Raw genomic sequence first — 18878 nt, forward strand, 5'->3', positions numbered from 1 at the left:
GAAGCCACCCTTCAGATGGGGGGGGCAGTTTCCACAGGGGGTCGGAGAAGGCCGGATTGAGCAGGGGCATTTGCACGGAGACCTGAGGAGGGGCTGGGGAGCAGCCGGGGGGACGTCTGGGGATGGAGCCCTCCCTGAGGGACAGCAACTCGGGGGCCCTAAGTGGGGGTGAGCTGGGTGGGTCTGGGAGCAGCGAGGAGGCCGATGTGGCCGGAGTGGAGTGAGGACGCGGGAGGGGACAGGGAAGCCGGCCATGGCCAGTCCTGGGGCCCCGTAGGCCGCTGGGAGATCTGCTGAGATCCGCTGGCTGGCCACGCGGGCTGTAGGGACGAGGCTGGCCCTAGGGAGACCCGGGGCGGGGGCAGCTTCAGAACTTTGGGCAGGGGAGCTCGGTGGCTGCAGGGAAGGCGGGGGAAGTGGTCAGATTCTGGAGTTTTTGAAGGTGGACCTAATGGAGCTTGCCCATGGGTGGATGGCGTGTGGGAGGTGAGAGTCAGAGAGGAGTCTAGAATGACTCGAGGGTTTGGCTGGAGCCCTGGAGGACGGAGCTGCCGTGGGCTGAGCCGGGGCAGCAGGACGGCGCCCTGGAGCGCTCCGTCGAGGGGGAGGAGCCGGCTAGAGCAGCCGCGGTGATGGTTTCTCTGGTGAGTGGTGTCGGGCATGGGGACATGGTGGGGGCCTCCTCCAGGCCAGTGCCGTCAGAGCAGCCGTGGTCCTGGCTGAAGACCCCTAGAGGAGCCTGAGTCACTGTCAGGTGGTCCTGAGGACCCTTCCCCACCCCAGCGTCCTGTTTCACGTGGAGGCAGGGGGAGGATGGTGCACGAAGGTGGCAGCTGCCCGTGAAACGTGTCCACTGCAGCGGACCTCCTGTGGCCTGGCCTGGTCTGGAGACACGGGGGCGCTAATTGGAGCTGACGCGGGAGGAAGGCTTCCCTGAGATTGACCGAGAGACAGCTGCCATGCGGCTCTGGGTCAGGGAAGCGGGAGGAGGGTATGTGGGCCTGAGTGGTCTCTCTGTGGGGGAGGGCTGGTGAGGAGGACATGACCTTGATTTCAAGAGTCGTCCCTACCTCGTACCTTAGCAGGAAAGTCAAGAAGACGACATAACTGTGTAGTTTAGGAGGGTTATTTCACTGTGAGTGCATCTTTATTTCTAGCTTCTAGGTCATTCTGCTCCTTGAAACAAAATGTTGCTTGAAACTTATTGGATCATCTAGAAATGCTTTTGGCTGCACATAGCGGGAAACCTGACTTGTATAGTAAAGATCTTTTCCTTTCACATAATAGGAAACCTAAATTATACAGTGAAGACATTTTCCTCACATAACTAGCTGTCTGGAATTCATGATCCTAGAGCTCAACAATGCCATTTACACCAGGCTCTTTTCATTTTTCTGTTCTGTCATCTTCTTGCCAGTTGCCTCACAGTCATAAGATGGCTGCCAAAGCTCCAGGCATCACATCTATGTAGACCTGTGGCCAAAGGAGCAGGGGCAGTTGGAAAGAGCTTTCTTACTCTGTTTATTAGGGGAGGAAATTTCCCCCAGTCCATTCCCCTCCCCTGTGGTCTTCCCTTTAGGTCTTATTGGCCAGATGGGTCCCACACATACCTCTAAACCATTCCCCGGGGAAGAGAACAAGGATTGCTGAGAGTGGCTTAGAATTCTTTGGAATTCGTCCCTTGAGGCTGAGAGAGGGGCTCCCTACCCACTACCTGGACGAATCAGAGAGAATAAGAGAATAAGGCGGGTGTTAGGCCTTTGATGGACAAGCTGTGTCAGTTCTGACCTTCTCTGTGCATTATCTCAGTCCTCGGAACAACCTGAGGAAAACACAGCCATTATCCCCATTTTCCTGATGAGGAAACTGAGGCTTGGGCTGTGTAACTTGCCCTGGGGCACACAGTCATGGGGTCCTCCTGTAAGATCGTGTGGGGGCTGTCACGATGCCTTGGTGGTCAATAATAATGATGCTAGTCATAACAGTAACATAACAGTGTTAGTGGTAGCCGACTGTGGGGTCTGAGCAGGCAGCATCCCTCAGGGATGTCCTTGGAAAATCAAGGACAAATCTGGGAATAAAAAGATACAAACGAGGACGCAAAGCTCAGAGGGGCTGAGGACGTGCCCGCAGTCACCCTGGGGCCAGGCAGGGTTTGGACCCGGGAGTCCGGCCCCAGAGGTTGCCGTCTTCCCCTCTTTCTCTCTGGTTTTGGTCTGCGCCCCCGGACTCCAGGGCGCCCCGGCTGCGGCATCAGATGGAGGCGGGGTCGGTGGGCCAGGCCGGGACCGAGCAGGGCCAGGCCGGGAGCGGGCTCGGCAGAATCGTGCTCCGAGTGCCGGCCCCGCTGACCCCAGGCTCAGGCAGAGGGCGGGTGCTGCCGGCGGCAGGGTTTTCAGCCCAGGGCCGGAGGCCGGGGGCCAGGGTGGGAGCAGGCAGAGGACCAGGCTGGCAGCTCGAGGCACTGGCAGAGGGAACAAAGGACAGACAGGGACAAGCCCGGAGCCCAGGTCACAACCCTGGGCAACTAACCTCTCCTCTCAGAGCCTCAGTTTCCCTCTCTGTAGCATGGTGGTGGGCTCCCTCTCTGAGAGGATTCTGTTCTCATGGTCTAACCTTGGGCAAGTGCCAGGCCTGTCCGTGCCTCAGTGTCCTCGTCTGTCAGCCAGGGTTAATGAGTGGTCCGATCATCAAGACCGAGAGATGGTGTGGCGTGGGCACATGGCAGGTCAGAGAGAGGCATTCTGGGCCTTGTCCTGGGGTTCAGAACTCACGGGCAGAAGGGCCTCCTGAGGCCCTGTCAGCGCCCCCCACCGTGTTCCGTCCCCCGACCCTGCTCTGCTTCTGCCCCCCTTCCTCGGCGGTCCTCCCTAACAAGAGGTGACCGAGCAGGACAGCTGACATTTACCAGATGCTCCATGTGCTAGGCGCGGGGCCGGCGTCCGGCACAGAGTGTCTCATTTCGTCCTCACGAGACCTCTGCGAGCGTGGGGACATGATCGTTTCCCCTCAGTTTAGACACACGGAGGCAGATAGAGGCGAGTTCAGGATCAGTTTCCAAATTGGGTTTTCCGCTCATTCATTCATTCTTTAAGCAGATATTTTTTGTGCCCTGCTAAGTGCTAGATACTGTGCTTCAGGGCGGGGAGACGGGGTAACGTGACAGGCGCCACCGTCGCCCGAGTGGAGCTGACCTTCTAATAGGAGAGACCTTAAGCCAAACTGGTAAAGGGATGAGTTATTTCAGATCCTGACAAGTGCAGCACAGATATTACACAAGGTGACAGAGAGTGTAACTGGATGCGTATTTGTTGAGAAGGGTTGGGGAGTTGCTTTAGGGCAGTTTGGGAAAGGTCGCTCTGAGGAGGTGACATGGGTACTAAGACTTGAAAAGCGAGGGCAGGGCGTTCCAGGGGGAGGAGGGAGCAAGTGCAAAGGCCCTGAGGTGGGGTCACGAGTAGGGTGTGGAGGGAGCGGCGAGGAGGCTGGTGTGGCTGGAGCCCCTTGCCGTGGGGGAAATGAGGCAGTGAGATTCACAGGGCTGTGTGTGCCCGGGCCCTCCTCCAGGAGGAGAGAAAGTGGCGGAGGTGGGGTGGGGCTTACTTTTCAGGTGGCCGGTGCGTCCAGGGTCGGCGTATTCACTGTTACCCTGAGGATCCCCCTGCCCTTCTAACTCAGGAGCCTCCCTGTGGGTCACCCCAGGGCCCTTGGGGAAAAGGGGCAGGGCTGGGCTGGGAGCCCAGATTGTGAGTGGGCTCCGAAAGCCAGGTGGGCACCCCAGGCTGCAGAGCTGGGCCTGCCTGTGCCCTGGGCCAGGCCATCCCTCCCTGGCGGCCCCGCTCAGCTGGGCGGCGGCTGCCCCGGATGTGGCCTCCCTCCCCGCTGCCTCCCTGGCAGGGCTCTGCGCTCTCTGGCCCCGCAGCCGCTGGCCTGGGGCCCCGAGGGAGAGATCTGTCGTCCCCCAGTCAGGCCTGGGCAGCCAGGGAGCGAAACGCGGCGGCCGGCGGCTCCCCAGGCCCCACTCTGCTCCGGGGCTGGGCCGGGCCCGGGCCTGCAGCCTCTGGCGTTCCGTTCCCCTTCAGCTGGGCACTTCCCTCCCGGGCCCCTCGGCTGCTGGAGAGTGCGACCGGGGAGACTCGGGAGGGGACAGTCGAGGGCTCTGGCCTGGCTGTGTCCGGCGGTGCCTCTCGGAACAACTTTCCCCTTTGGGAGTTGTTTCAATGAGAGGCTGTCCTGCCGGTGCCGTGTGCACGGGGGTGAAGCTCGCTGACCCGGCCTCAGGCTCCCGTAGGATCCGGCCCGGCTGACAACGCCGGTGTTGAGTCACCCGATGTTGACTGAGCGCCTGCCCTGTGCCAGTCCCTGTTCTGGCGCGAGGACGGCGGGGGGCTCAGCGGATCCCACTCCCGGCCCACGGAGCCGAGCGCACTCGCCGCTCGCCCTCTCCCTGCCGGCCATGCTGCCTCGGGTGCCTCCTGTGCCGCTGGCTTCCTCCCGCCGCTGGACCTTTGTCCGTGCTGTTTCCTCTGCCTGTCACCCCGCTGCCCCAGTGCGCTCACACACACACGCGCACACATGCACACACACAGCTCACACCCTTTGCCTCGATGTACTGAGATTATTTGGGTTGCAAGAAACAGAAACAGGTTCTGGCTAACTTGAGGAACGAGAATAAAAAAGACAATGGCTTATGGGAAGGCCGTGGAGCCCCCCTAGAGTTGGGGAGACCAGGAGCCAGGCCTCAGCAAGACCTGGACCCGGAAACCGCCAGCTTCTGAGGAACAGGGGCTGAGGGGCGCCGTCTTTGGGGCACTGCTCTCAGGCAGAATCAGTACCTGGTGTCCCCTGTCCTTGGTTCCTCCTCTCAAGGGTCGTGTTCCTGGGCAGGGGCATCACATTGGCCTCTGGATCCACGGCTGTGGATCGTGCGTCCTCCACCTGGCCTGGGGTGGGGGGTGGCCAGGGGGCAGACCTTGAGGCACGACCTTTCACGTGGGAGACTTGGCCCCCCGAGGCGGGCCCAGCAGGGGCCCAGCACACTGGCCACACCTGATCCTTCTTTGGTTTCCGGTTGGATGTCACTTCCTCAGGGAAGCCCTGAGAAGAGCCAGATTTAAATTCTCCCAGAGAGGAGTGTTTTCAGTTGGAAGGACAAAAAACCCAGCTAAACAGTGGCCTAAGCAGATAATCATGCCACGTGCCAGTCATGACGCAGATCAAGAGTCTTGTGTCCTTCCCTCCACCGTCCTCAGCAGTGGCTGCCACACTGGTCACGAGATGGCCCCACAGCCCTGTGCATCACTTCCTCACGTGACTTTTCCCAGGCGGGGAGGGGTGGTGCTGCTGCTCCCTTTTATCAGGGAGGATGGTATTTTCCAGAATCCCTAGTTGTCTTCCCCAGGTGTCTCACTGGCTCACTTCCCCTAACTCACTCAGTCAGTTAGGAATTAAACTTGACTTCTAGTATCAGAGATCCAACTACAGAAGCTGCAACAAGTTAGGGGTTTATTTTTCTTTAGTATGGGAGAGGCCCGGAGGTTGGTGGTCCAGAGCTGCTAGGACAGCCTCATGATGTCTTTAGGGACCACACTCTCTCTTTCTTTCTGCTCTGCCATCCTTAGTGTGTTTCTGTCAGCAAGGTCACATTGTAGTCTAGGATAACTGCAGGAGCTCCAGCCATCACATCTTTGTTCCAGGCAGGAGGAAGGTAAAGGAAGGGCCAGGGACAAAGAGGGTTTTGCCAGAGCTCCCTACCAGTGATTTCTGCTTGTATCTCGTTGGCTGTCTCTAGCTGCAAGGGAGATTGGGATTTGTGGTTGTCTAGACAGATGCCTTGCCATCTACACCAGCGAGAGTTTCAGTACTGAGGTAGATTGGGAAAGGATTGTTGCCAGGCAAGCAACAGCGTCTGCCACATAAAATCTCCATTTCTCCTTTGTATTTATCACACGATACATAATATGTTTATCACAAATACAATTAAATAATTTTCTTGTTTAGAGCTTATTAATAACAATCACAAACATGTTTGTGGGGGACCACAGTAAACAGACACAAATCCCCGCCTTCCATTCTAGGGGGGTGGTGGGCTTGTCACCAGCCCCGCTCAGCCCCCAGGTGCCACCTAATGCCCTCCCCTTCTTGTTCTATTCCAGGGCGACTGCCAGACGCGGGAGGAGGCAGTGGCGCTTGGCGTGGGCCTGTGTAACAACGGCTTCATGCACCACGGTAACTGCCCCTTCCCCCTTCCCAGGGGTCTGTCCTGGTGCAGAAGAGCTGGCAGGGACCCTGGTGGTTAGTGCATTCTATGGGAAGGGGAAACTGAGGCCCAGAGAGAGGTACCCAGAGGTAGCCTGGAGGCCGCCCAACATGCCTGTAGGTGAGCCCCAGCCTAGAGGCCAGGTCGTGGGGGTTGGGGCGGCTCCTGAATCCCATCCTTCCCCCTTCCTCGTTCTGCACTGCTGGAGAGGTCATTTCAGGGGTCCAGTGGGGACCAGGATGGCAGGTAAAGCTTGGCTGGGAAAATGGACTGGATTTGAGGTCAGATCCTTGGGCTTCCCGTGCCCTTCCTCCCGGATGGGATGTGGCCTCCCAGGGTGGGCATCGGGGCTGGATGGTGCAGGCCTTGCCTGCGGGCTTCTGTAGGGAGGAGACAGGACGGGGGGGTTGGGAGCTAGAGAGGAAGGAATCAGGCGGGCCCTTCCCGGGACATCTGTGCCCCCTTTCTTGGCTTCACCCCTCAGGTAAGTCCCCCCTCTTCCCCCGGGAGAAGCACGTGGGAAGCTGGGGAGAGGGAGGGGGAAAATGGTTCCACTGACATCATTTAAATTAAAACAGAAGCTAATGCCCCGAGTGCCTGGCCTCCTTCTAAGCACTCTCCATGTATTAATTAGTTTAATCCTTGTAACCACCCTTTGATGTTGGGATTAATATCCTCCCCATTTATTATTAGTCAGGAAGTAGAAGCCAGGCAGTGAAGAACCTTGCTCAAGGTCACGTGGCGAGTGGGAGCCGGGATTTGAACCCGGGAGATTGGCGGCACAGGCCACACGCTCAGCCCCTAGTGCCGGCCCGTCCCCTCGCTGGCCCCGGGAGCCCTGAGTCTCCTACCCTTTCAGCAGGACAGGCGACTTGAACCCCTGAGAGGGAGCCTTCCTCCTGTTTCTAGAACACTCCTCAGGCCTTGGCACCTGCATTTCCCTGGCTTGGGTGCCCTTCCCTACCTGCCTCACTTACTCAGTGTTTCTGCTCTGTTCACGTCTCCCTGGGGGCCCCCCAACCACCCCGGCTGAAGTAGCTCCTCTCCTTCGTGGCTCTCCGCGCCCCGCTCAGATTCCCTCTCCTTCACGGAGCTGTTCCCCGTTAGGCTGATTCCACGCCTCCCTTCCGTCTCATTCATTCTGCTGTCATCTAGAGGGTGGCATCTGCATGTGGGCCCTGCGCTGTGCCCCGGGGACAGAGAACAAGACAGATGAGAGGCCCACCCTCGGGAGCTCACAGCCGTGTGTGTGTGTGTGCGTGCGTGTGTGTGAGTCAAACAACAAGGAAATGAGTGCATTTCCCGGAAGATTATGGGCACGTGCAGAGGACTTCGGCTTTTGCTCTAGTGAGGCGGGTCCTGGGAGGGCTCTGAGCAGAGCGGGGCCATGTCTGACTTAGGTCTTACAGGCTCCCTCCGGCTGCCTCTGGAGCATGTCTGTGGGGGGTGGGGGGGAGTAGGGAGGCCAGAAAGGAGGCGACCAAGATAGTGCAGGGGAGGGACGATGTCGCTTGGACCCAGGTGGTGGCAGCGGATGGGTGAGACTCTGAAGGTCTTTCGGCCATTCCTCCTCCCGGCTTCTCCCCTGTGCTCTAACTCAGAGGTTGGCATGCTCTCTCTGCAAAGGGCCAGACAGTAAATGTTCTTGGCTTTGCAGGCCACACGGTCTCTGTTGTATCAAGAAAGCAGCTACAGGCAGTACGGAAACAAATGGGCGTGGCTGTGTGCTAATAAAACTTTATTTAGAAAAACAGGCCGTGGGCCATAGTTTCCCACTCCTAGTCCAGCTGCTGCATTTGTGTCCCTTCAGCAGGGTGAGAGAGGCACCAGGGTGATGGAGGGTCATCAGGTCCGTTCCCTGCCTTATAGCCAGCAGGCCTGGTGCCAGGCCTGCCTGACTCAGCTGATGCCCGATAAGCCCATGCCCCTCTCTGGTCCTCAGTTTCCCCGTCTTTCCACTGGAGGCCGTGCTGTCCCCTCCTCCTCTGAGCTCAGCATGCCCACAGCTCTGTGGGGTCAGGACGCACTCCCCAGCTGCCTGTTTCCCCAGCTGATACGGGCAGGTTGGGCCCAGCCAGGGCAGCCACCGTCATCCCGGTCATTGGCCCCATCTCACCAAAGTCCCTCATTCCCAGAAGCCTCTCTTTCTCCTGCGGGGCCCTCTGTCAGCTCCATCCCTCCCACCAGTCAGCTGGGCAGAACCTCTCATTTGTGGGTGAGAGTAATTAGGGGTCCACCCTAGCTGCTATTCCGGGAAGGCTGCAGTCTGAGGACATTCTCTGGGGGTGCGGGGGGTGGTGATCCCTGGCAATACCGACACCCGCAGGGCCCCTCGGAGAGAAATTGCAGGGCGCGGCCCCTGCCTCCCTCTTCCCTGCCAGGAACTCAGAAGTAGGCTAAAACAGGAAAGGGCCAAATCCTAGGGTTGTGGCTGCTGCAAAATGCAGGTTAGGGCGCAGAGTGGAGGGCGGGGTGGGGCCTGCATGGTGCCTCCCGCCGCGTCTGACCTGAGCTGTCCTCAGGGAGGGACCTGAGAGGCTCGTGGTCCAGCTCTCTCACTTTAGGCACATATAGGGAAACTGAGGCCCACCATTTAATCCTTGCAGCCCCCTGGAAGGTAAGTGTCGTTATTATCCCCGTAGATGAGAAAAGTGAGGTTCAGAGAGGCTAAGGGCATGAGGTTGGAAAGGGGCTGAGCAGGGATTTGAACGTGGGTCTGTGCCCTCAGGCCTCACCTGAAAGGTGGGAGTGGTCGGACCTCCCCTGGCTGAGCTCCTGAACTCAGGGCTTCCAGCTGTTTCCCCAGACGTTTCAGCAGAGACACAGCATCGAGCTTCCTCCGCCCACTCCCTGAGTCTTTCAGTCTAATGTTTACCGTAGAGGTGAAGCCCGCTGGCCCCCCAGGGCCTGGCTCCCCAGCTCTGGGAAAGCAGCAATTTGTGTGTCTGTTCCCTCTGGAGAGGTAATAGGGGCGGCCCCAGAAAAACGCTTACAAACAGCTAGATGTCCTGGGAAGGGAAGGAGAAAGAAAGGAACGTTTCCTGTTGCTTTTCTTTCAGTCCCGGATCCGTAGACAGCCTCTGTCGTCCAGGGTGGCGGGGACGTGGTGAAGGCACCTGGTTTTCCCTTTTTAGGGGTCCACTGACTTCAGACAGCTGCCTCTACTAAGCTGAGCCTTGATTTCCCCGTTTATATAATTCGTCCCTGTGCCCATCTAACAGGCCAGGCTGGGCAGGGTGGTGGAAAGGAGCCTACCTGCTCTGTAACCTTGGGCAGTTCATTTAGCTTCTCTGGGCCTTGGTCTGCCCATCTGTAAGAGGGGTGCAGTAGATCCTTCCTTGTCTGAGGAGTAAATGAGCCCAGGTCTGTATCCACAGTGTGCCTGGCACTAGGAGGTACTTAAATGGCAATCCACAGGGACCAGATCACATACTGGTTGTTACTGGTTATTTTTATTCATTTTTCTGGCTTGTCGTAGAACAGAGGTCAGAAACTGTTTCTGTAAAGGCCCAAATAGTCAATATTTTAGGCTTTGTGGTTCATACAGTCTCTTGCAATTATTCACTCTGTCATTGTGGCGCAAAGGCAGCTCCAGACAATATGTAAATAAATGTATGTGGCTGTGTTTCAATAAAACTTTATTTATAAAAAGAAGTAGTGGGCCGGATTTAGCCCCCAGGGCCTGGGTTTACCATTGTCCTGTCTAAAGTGTCTCATTGTGGTCTGTTTCTGATTGTTAATGAGGTTGAGCTCCCTTTCACATCCTTGCCACCCAGGGTTTCTCCATCTGTTAATTGCCCATTTGTATCCTTTGCCCATTTATCTGTGAGTTTCCCAGCTTTCTCTAGTTGATTTGTTGGAGCTTCTTATATATTCTAGGTATTTATTCGTTATTGGTTTTAGATATTACAGTTACTTTTGAATCTGTCGTCTGCCTGTGGCCTTTTTATTGAATGGAAGTCCCAATGTTTTTTGGGTGTGGAGGTCTTATACATGAACTCCTTTTCTACCCTAGGACAAAGATATTCTCCAAGCTTTACTTTTCCTGTTCACATTTAGCAGGAGTTTATTGTTGTATAAGGTGTGAGGTAGGGATCCGATTTTATTTTTCTCCTAAATGAGTCAGTTTTCCCTGCACCGTCTGCAGAATATTCCACGTAATCATCTGTCATCCATCATGTAGTAAGTTCCCACAAACACATGGTCTCTTATGTGATTTCTGTCTCTTCCCCTTGTTCTTGGTCTGTTTCTGCCATAGTTCACACTGTTTTTGTTACTATGGCTTTGTAATGCGTCTTTATAGCAGGCGGGGCAAGTTCAGGTTTTTCAAGGGAAGTGAGAAAGCCAGACTCTCATGTGAGATATCCTCAATGTATTAGTGTTGGCACACAATCCCATTTAACACAGCACTGTGCTGGCCAAACCAGATGTGTCGTGGGGCTGGTTCCGGCCCGTGGCTGCCGGTTGGCAAAGCTGCTGAGACCTCATGAGCCTGACCCCGTGCCCGCGTGTCTGTGGGTTTGCAGTGCTGGAGAAGAGCGAGTTCAAGGATGAGTCCCAGTACTTCCGCTTCTATGCGGACGAGGAGATGGAGGGAACCAGCAGCAAGAACAAACAGCTTCGCAGCGACTTCAAGCTGGTGGAGAACATTCTGGCCAAGCGTCTGCTGGTAGGAGCGGAGCTGAGCTGCTGCCTCTTCTTCCCACCCCCACCCTGTGTGCCTGGGAGCTGGGCCACCTTCAGATTATGGCTGGAGACGTTGGGCTCAACTCTGAGCACCCGAGAGTGCGGGGGGTTCTAGGTGGTGGCTGGTGACCCTACCAAGAGGCCGGGTCACGTCCCTGGCAGAGACTGCACTCTTCACTAGAGGGATTGGGTTTGCTGGGCTCCCTTCCTTTTCCCTCCCGCCCCCTTGTCCACCCCACGTCCCAGCTGGCCTTGTGCTGAGCGGGTGGCCTCCCGTAATGACTCGTCCTGCACCCCGGAGCCCTGGGTCTTCTGGGCTGCCGGCGTGTCCCTGTTCAGTGGCTGTAATATCCTTGCAGTTAAGGTAGAACGTGTGCCAGCCTGTTCAGGCGTTGACCAGCCCAGCCCACCGGATCTTGTTTCTCTGCCTGCTGAGGAGCGGCAGCGCCCATCTTCACGCCTGGCCCACAGGAGGCAGTCGAGAGAGAGGCTCGGAAAGCTTAGGTCTCTTGCCACAGCCAGAGTGGGGCCGAAGTCTGAATAATATGAGGATGATTTCATTAACTTCTCTCCTGTAGCACTTATGGGGGCTGCTCTTCCTTCCAGTTCCCGTTTCTCCCACTATAAAGCCCTCCAATCCTCTCCGTCACACTTAGGATAGAATCCAGTCTTATCGTGGTCTACAAGACTCTGCCTGCTTCTCCAGCCTCGTCTCCTGTGCTCCCCCTTCCTCCCTCCATCCCAGCCACTCAGATCTTTCTTATCCTCCACTACCTGGGCGCCTGACTCAGGGCCTTTGCACATGCTGTGCCCTCTGCCTGGAGCACTGTCTCTACTCTGTATCAAGTTCTGGTCCTCACTTCATTCAGCTCTCAGCTCAGATATCACCTCCTTGGGCCCCCCCGCCATGCCACGTTCTGTCCCCTTAAGTGCTTTATTTTAATTCAAACTACATATACTCCCTGCATTGCATTCTATATTTCTTTGCTTATTTCTCTGTAGTCTCCCCCACGCGACAGTGAGCTGCACAAGGGCAGGAACCATCTGGCTTGTTGAGTGCTGTTTCCAGTGCCCAGTAAAGTGCCCAGCCCATCTAATAGGCAGCAGCTCAGCAAAGATTTGTTGAACGAATAAATGCGTTTCCCTGTATCCCCACCACCACCAAACCCCAAAACCTCTCAACCTGCCTGCCATCCTGCCATGGGGAGGGACTGCTCTCCCTGAACTCCCTTCCTGTCCCCAAGTTCTTGGTGGCTGGACACTTTGGATCTGTTTTATTCATTAAGCCAGTAAGTCTGTATTGAGCACCTACAGTATGCCAGCAGATGGGGAGACAGTGGTGCATAACTGGGGAGACTGTCCTCGGGTCGGGAGGAGAAGGGGGAGACAGACAAGGAAAATTAAATATGTGCCAGCACAGGCCAAGGTACGAGCCAGGTGGTGTGTCTTCACCTGACAGATACATATTGAGCATCTGCTGGGTACTGGGTGCTGTTTGCATTTTACTGTATCCTGCCGCCCCCGCCCCTGCACCCCTATCCTGTGTAGACAAGGAGGCGGCAGGATCATGGTCCCGAGGGGGCCCAGGTGGGCTGGCTGCAGTCCCGCTCACTGCCTCCCCCGGTCTCTCCTGCCTTGGGCCCCCAGATCCTGCCCCAGGAGGAAGACTACGGCTTCGACATCGAGGAAAAGAACAAGGCCGTGGTGGTGAAGTCAGTGCAGAGGGGCTCGCTGGCCGAGGTGAGGCCTCCCCGAGGGGCCGTCCTGGTGGGGGGCTGCGGGCGGGTATGAGAGTGGGACCTCTCTCTCCACATTCCTCGAGGCAGCCCAGCTCAGCGAATCCTGGAATGTCTGTGGTTCCTCCTTGCTCATTGCCCACGTGGGGAAACTGAGTCCAGGGCCGTCTTGTCTGCGGTCTCTGGGGGGCTGGGATAGAGCCCCTCTGCTCGGGCTGTTCTCCCAGTGTGTGCCTCTGTCTCCCTCTGGGCCTGTGGGGAGGTGTGAGAATAAAACAGAAGATTTTTCTGAATCAGCTGTGATAATGGAAAAAGCCAGTGATCACTGGCTTGACTAAGACAAGTTGCTGCTCTGTCATGGGCGCAGCGTCTCTCATGGAGGAAGGAGAGTGAGGTTGGGGCCGGCCCAGGGTTCAGCCCCAGATTGTCTCCGCTGCTCCTGGGGTGTGGAGGTGGGTGGGGAGAGGCACCTGCCGTGTTGTCCCGGCGCCCCGCTCGCCTCCGTGTGCTGATTAGGAATGCTTTGGGCTGCAAGTAGCCACATGCTTGCCTCACGGACGCTGGAGCCCCAGGGCCTCGTGTTTTAATAATGTAGGTGGTTAGAAAGAGGTGGTTGTGAGTCCTGGTTCAGGGTTGACGTCTCTTCGACTTTCCTGGGCAAGCCCTCAGGGTCAGTGTGGCTGCCCCGGTTCTACGCCTCGTGTCCTCACCCGCAGGGCGGGAAGCAGGGGCCAGCCATGGTGGTTTGTCGTCAGGAAGTTCGTCCTTCCCGTTAGCGCCTCCTGTGGGCTTCCTTCACGCCTCGTTGGCCAGAACCGGGTCTACAGCCCCTTGGCTGCTCACCACAGAGGGGATCGGGGTTGCCCTGGGGGGCTCACTCGGTCATGCTTGGTCCCTGGGGCCGGCTCTGTGCTGCCTGAGCGTTCGAGGTCCCCCAGTGAGGAGGAGAGGAGGCCAGTGACCCCGTGTCCCTGTCCCCTGCCTGCCCCCCAGATGGCCGGCCTGCAGGTAGGGAGGAAGATCTACTCCATCAACGAGGATCTGGTGTACCTGAGGCCCTTCGCCGAGGTGGAGTCCCTCCTCAACCAGTCCTTCTGCTCCCGCCGCCCGCTGCGCCTGCTGGTGGCCACCAAGGGGAAGGAGTGAGTGTCCCAGGGGCAGGTGTCTGGCGACCGCCCTCTCGGTTGAGGCGGTGCCCGAATGCTGGGGGTGGGGAGGGGCCCGAGCTCCCAGTCCCCGGGCGGGGCTCCTGCAGGCACGTGACACGACGCTGCTCGCTCACTCGTTCCCCCCGCGTTTACTCAGTGCCCACTGTGTGCCCGGTGGTGTTCCAGGGTCTGAGGATCCAGCCGTGTCTGGATGGACTCATTTCCACCCTTCGTTGATCTCAGGCTAGTTGGAGGGCGGAGCGGGAGACAGACAATAGAACCAATGAGATAGAGAAGGAAGAGACGCACTGAACCAGGCGGTAGTAAGCGTGACCGCAGCTGGGAGAGGAGATGGGCCGTGTGGAGGGATGGTGGTCAGCGAGACCACTGAGAACTGATGTGAAGACCCGAGGAGGTAAGGAGGGGAGTCAAGGGGACTTCTGGAGGAAGAGGGTTCCAGGCAGAGGAGACAGCTGGTGCAAAGGCCCCGGGGTGGAACCGTGGCAGGTGTGTTTGAGGCACAGCGAGGAAGCTGACGGGCTGCAGCAGAGTGAGCGAGAGGGAGGGGTGGGCGATGAGGTGAGCCAGACAGTGAAGGCCAGGCCCTATAGGACCTGGTGCCCTGGTGTGGACCGTGGAGCCACTGGAAGGTTCTGAGCAGAGACGGGGCATGATCTGACGTGGGTTCTGGCCGCAGGGGGAGACGAGATCGTCAGGGGCAAAGGTGGAAGCGGGGGGTGGTGAGGAGGTTGGGGGCCCGGCCCGGTGAGGCAGCAGTGGGCGTGGTAGGAAGCGGTGGGGACCAGATCTAGGTGCAGGGAGAGCGTTTTCTATTTTAGAATTGTGCGTCTGGTTTTCACATCTCTCTTCTATTTAAGGCAAATGCTCTCGGTTTTCTGTTGACAGGAGTGAGGGAAAGTTTTAAATACGATTATTTCAGTAAAAGGCAGGCCAATTTAGGGAAAATGATTGATAGGTTGGTTGGTATGTACAAGTGGCAGAAATCCTTGAGGTGGAAGGTGCCTGCTTAAAATTCTGGAAACCCCTGGGGGTTGGGAACAGGCCCCCAGGACGGCTGGATCTGGCAGGTGGGGATGGGGAGACAATCTTGAGGCCCAGTGTGGGGGACGCCTCCTCAATGAGAAGCAGATGGCTGCATCGAAGCCCCTGGATTAACTGATGACGCCCACTGCATGCCCCCGGGTGGTGCCGCCCTCTGCTCTGGTGCTCCACCCGCAGAGTGGCTGGGACCTGGGCTTCCCAGTGTTCTCTGTAGGGGACATGTGGGCATTTTACTAGAGTCAGCACTGCGGTGTGCCGGGTGCCTTCTCCCCGCCCGTCTGTGACTGTGGAGTCAAGTACCCCCTGGCTGAGGCGCAAGTCTGGCCACCGGGAGGCCTCCTCCCACCGGGAGAGTGATGGAGAAGGTGCAGGAGGGGGTGGGGCTTGCTGTGTGGACTGTTTCCAGGGGCAGGCCAGGTGGTTCTGATAGTCGCAGATGCTGGTGGCGTGGGCTCTGGGTAAATGAGGTATCTCTGTATATTTGGGGCTGGAAACCCTGGTGCTGCTACTGTTTTGGGCTGGATTTCCCAAAGTCTGGGAGGCAGGGGCTTCTCAGGGTGGCCCCTGGGCTACTGGGGGTGATACTGCTTTTGCTTATGGCTGCCTCTGCCCGGTGCAGGATCATCAAGGTCCCTGACCATCCAGAGTCCCTCTGCTTCCAGATCCGCGGAGCTGCCCCGCCGTACGTCTATGCTGTGGGGAGAGGTGAGACAGAGAGGGGAGCTTTGGGGAGGTCTGTGCGTGTGTTGGGAGTTCAAACCCCCAGACCGTTACCATTAGGCCTGTGCCTCATGCTGCACCGTTAATTTCTTTGCTGGAAATCAAGGCTTGCAGACACAAATGTCTGTGGGGGTCAGGCAGCGCAAATGGGTAACTGAGGGGAAGACAGTAGGGCGTGGTGAGGACTATGCAAGGTGAAAAAATACATGTTCACTCTAAAAGGGGCAGTTTTTCTCCAGCTCAAGCCCATTATTGCCAGGCAGGTATGTGGGCCCACTCTTGCCAGATTTGATTTTTTTAAGAGAAGCCAGAAATGTGAATTTGGGCCACACTTCTGTGGTGAGATCCAGCCCGTGGGCCACCAGTTGGAGATCTCTGCTGTCTGTGTGGCCTTCTCCCTGCGTTAAAGGGTACTCGATCTCGGAGGTGAACCAAACAGGTCTGAGAAACTGGGCTTTCCAACCCTTTTTGCATCTAAGGGCCTTGTAAAGTTTAAACATTAATTGTCTATTTTTGTGGTCATAGTTGTACTTTTAATATGTGTTGATTAAGAAAAATGCATGTCAGGGCCGGCCTGGTGGCGTAGTGGTCAAGTTCGCACATTCTGCTTTGGCGGCCTGGGGTTTGCATTTCAGATCCTGGGCGTGGACCTACGCACTGCTTATCAAGACATGCTGTGGCAGGTGTCCCATATATAGAGGAAGATGGGCACAGATGTTAGCCCAGGGCCAATCTTCCTCACCAAAAAAAAAAAAAAAAAGCATGCCATGACAGAAAGCTACTGAGAATTTATTAATATTTTAAGGCAGGTTTTTATTTTATTTATCCTTAAAGCAGTGGTTGTCTGCTGGGGGCAGTGTCACCCTCCAGAGGACATGTGACAGTGTCTGGAGACATCTGTGGTTATCACAGCTGGGCGTGGGGAGGGTGCTACTGGCATCTCAGGGGTGGAGGCCAGGGATGCTGCTAAACATCCTACAGAGCCCAGGACGGCCCACCACAGAGAGTATCCGGTCCAAGTGTCAGTAGTGCTGAGGTGGGAAACCCTGCCCTAGAGCGTCCACAGAGAGGGGTAGCTGTTTCTAGGTGAGCCCGGAAAACAGGAAAACAGCCTGTGTTCCTTGAGCACTTACTGAAAGCCAGGTGTGGGGCCAGGTGCTTTACGTGTTTTAGCTCATCGAATCCCTCGAGAACCCAGTAGGTGTTATTCGTGTCCCCGTTTCACAGGGGAGGAAACCAAGGCCCAGAGAGGTTTAGGAACTTGCCGGAGGTCACACAGTTGGTCGGTGGCAGAGCCAGGGCTTGAAGCCGAGCCCCCGGGTCCAGGCCTGTACTCTCTCCATCACCCCAGGCAGGCCTCTTATCCTCCCACGCGCAGACAAAGCTGGGCACTCATCTGTGTTTCCAGACCCTTCCTATTAACCACCAAACCCCGGGGTCCAAGACCCACAGCCGAGAATTGTGGTATGGCTGAGAAGACACGCTCTTGGAGCCTGGTGGACCTGGGTTCGAGTTCTGGCTTCTGCAGCCACATGACCTCGAGAGAGTCACTTTGTCTCTCCGAGCTCCTGCCTCCCTGTCTGCGGAACGGGGCTGCTCCTGGTCCCGGTGTCACAGGGTGTGGTGGGACTTGAGGAGACGAAGCTCTGGAGTGAAGCGTACCTGGGTTCCAGTCCAGCCGGCCTGCTGCGTGGCCTTGGGCTCGCTGCTGCTTCTCTGAGCCTCAGTTTCTTCCGCAAAATGGGAAGGAATGCCAGTCCCTGTTCTGCCCCCTACAGGGGTCGGAGGGCAGCTCCGAGGGGAGGGATGGAGGTGGAGTGTTTGGAGGGTTGGGTAGGGGACGGTGTTCGTCTGGTCACTTGCCTGTTGCTGCCCCAGGCCCTCCTCGCCGGGCGTCCAGCCTCACGCACTCCCGTCCCTCCTAGGCTCCGAGGCCGCGGCTGCGGGGCTGTGTGCAGGCCAGTGCGTCCTGAAGGTCAACGGCAACAATGTGATGAACGACGGCGCCCCCGAGGTCCTGGAGCACTTCCAGGCATTCCGGAGCCGCCGAGAAGAGGCCCTGGTGAGCTCCCTGGCGGCCAAGGGGATCAGGGAAACCTGCTCAGTGGGGTGGGGGGCTGGCGACCACCCTCCTTCTCTGGGGAAAGGCATGAAGGCGGCCTGGGCTCAGTGCCCTCTCTGCCCCCAAACCAGTGCAGCTGGGCTGTGATGGCCTCGGTTTTCACAGCTGTGTAATGGGCGTGATAAGACCCTCTTCTCTTACCACGTGGGCACACTGGGGAAATAGTCGTGTTGATGGTAAAAATGGGTGTCACACTTGGGTTGGGGTGGGGTTCAGTGGTGGGTGATGCTCACTCAGTGAGTGAGTGTTGAGCACCTGCTGGGTGCCCAGTACGTTTCTGCACTCTGGGGCCATAGGAGAGCTGAGGTTTCTGCTCCATGGATCTGACTTACATTTTCAGAGCCTCCCCACCTCCCTTAGCTTCTGCGTGGAGCATAGACTGTAGAGGGTGAGGGCTGAGTGGGGGTGGAGGTCCCTCCAGAAGGTTCCGGAGTGAAGTCTTAGAGGACTCCCTGAAGGTGGTGTCACCACCAGCCTGAGAGCCAGAGCTCTGGAGTTGGGGAGGAGACTGCGCCTTGGCCGCGTCCCTCCTCCCGGGGCTCCTGGCGGCACGGCCACCCCTCTCACTCTGCCCCCCACAGGGCCTGTACCAGTGGGTCTACCACACCCACGAGGACGCCCAGGAGGCCCGAGCCGGCCAGGAGGCCCCCGGCGAGGACCTGGATGGCGAGGGGGCCCAGCACGAAGACCAGCCCGACTCAGGTACTGGGACGGGCGGGCAGTGACAGCGACCCAGAGGGGACGAGTCCTCGTCTGTGTCTCCACACCATCAGTTCTGCGTTAGTGTCCGGTGGCTGCTGTCACAAAGTACCACACACCTGGTGGCTTAAAACGGCACACTTCGATTACCTTCCAGTTCTGGAGGCCAGGAGTCCGAGTCCTCACTGGGCTGTGATCAGGGTGTCAGCGGGGCCGCATGCCCTCCTGGCTCTAGGGGAGAATCCCTTTACTTGCCTGTTTCAGCTTCTAGAAGCTGCCTGCTTTCCTTGGCTCATGGCCCCTCCTCCATCTTCAGAGCCAGCGGTGTTGGCCCGAGTCGTCCTCACGCTGCTGTCTCTCTCGTTCTGACTCCGCTGCCTCCGTCTCCCCCTGCGAGGACCCCCGTTATTACACTGGGGTCACTGGATCGTCCCGGATGATCTCTT

General features: G+C 57.6%; 1 protein-coding gene across 3 annotated transcripts in view; it reads left to right on the plus strand.

The window, feature by feature from the left end:
- PREX1 (phosphatidylinositol-3,4,5-trisphosphate dependent Rac exchange factor 1) overlaps positions 1-18878 on the plus strand; it is a 194614-nt gene that overhangs the window by 146270 nt on the left and 29466 nt on the right. For all 3 annotated transcript variants that reach the window (XM_087445135.1, XM_087445136.1, XM_004430543.3), the window contains exons 15-21: positions 6156-6228; positions 10786-10928; positions 12593-12685; positions 13675-13823; positions 15511-15596; positions 17537-17673; positions 18315-18435. In XM_087445135.1, the coding sequence (XP_087301261.1) occupies positions 6156-6228; positions 10786-10928; positions 12593-12685; positions 13675-13823; positions 15511-15596; positions 17537-17673; positions 18315-18435 (802 nt within the window). The remainder of the gene's footprint in view (positions 1-6155; positions 6229-10785; positions 10929-12592; positions 12686-13674; positions 13824-15510; positions 15597-17536; positions 17674-18314; positions 18436-18878) is intronic.

This window comes from Ceratotherium simum, chromosome 21 (genome assembly GCF_057802395.1).
Source record: "Ceratotherium simum simum isolate JZ-2026a chromosome 21, ASM5780239v1, whole genome shotgun sequence".
Lineage (NCBI taxonomy): Eukaryota > Metazoa > Chordata > Mammalia > Perissodactyla > Rhinocerotidae > Ceratotherium > Ceratotherium simum.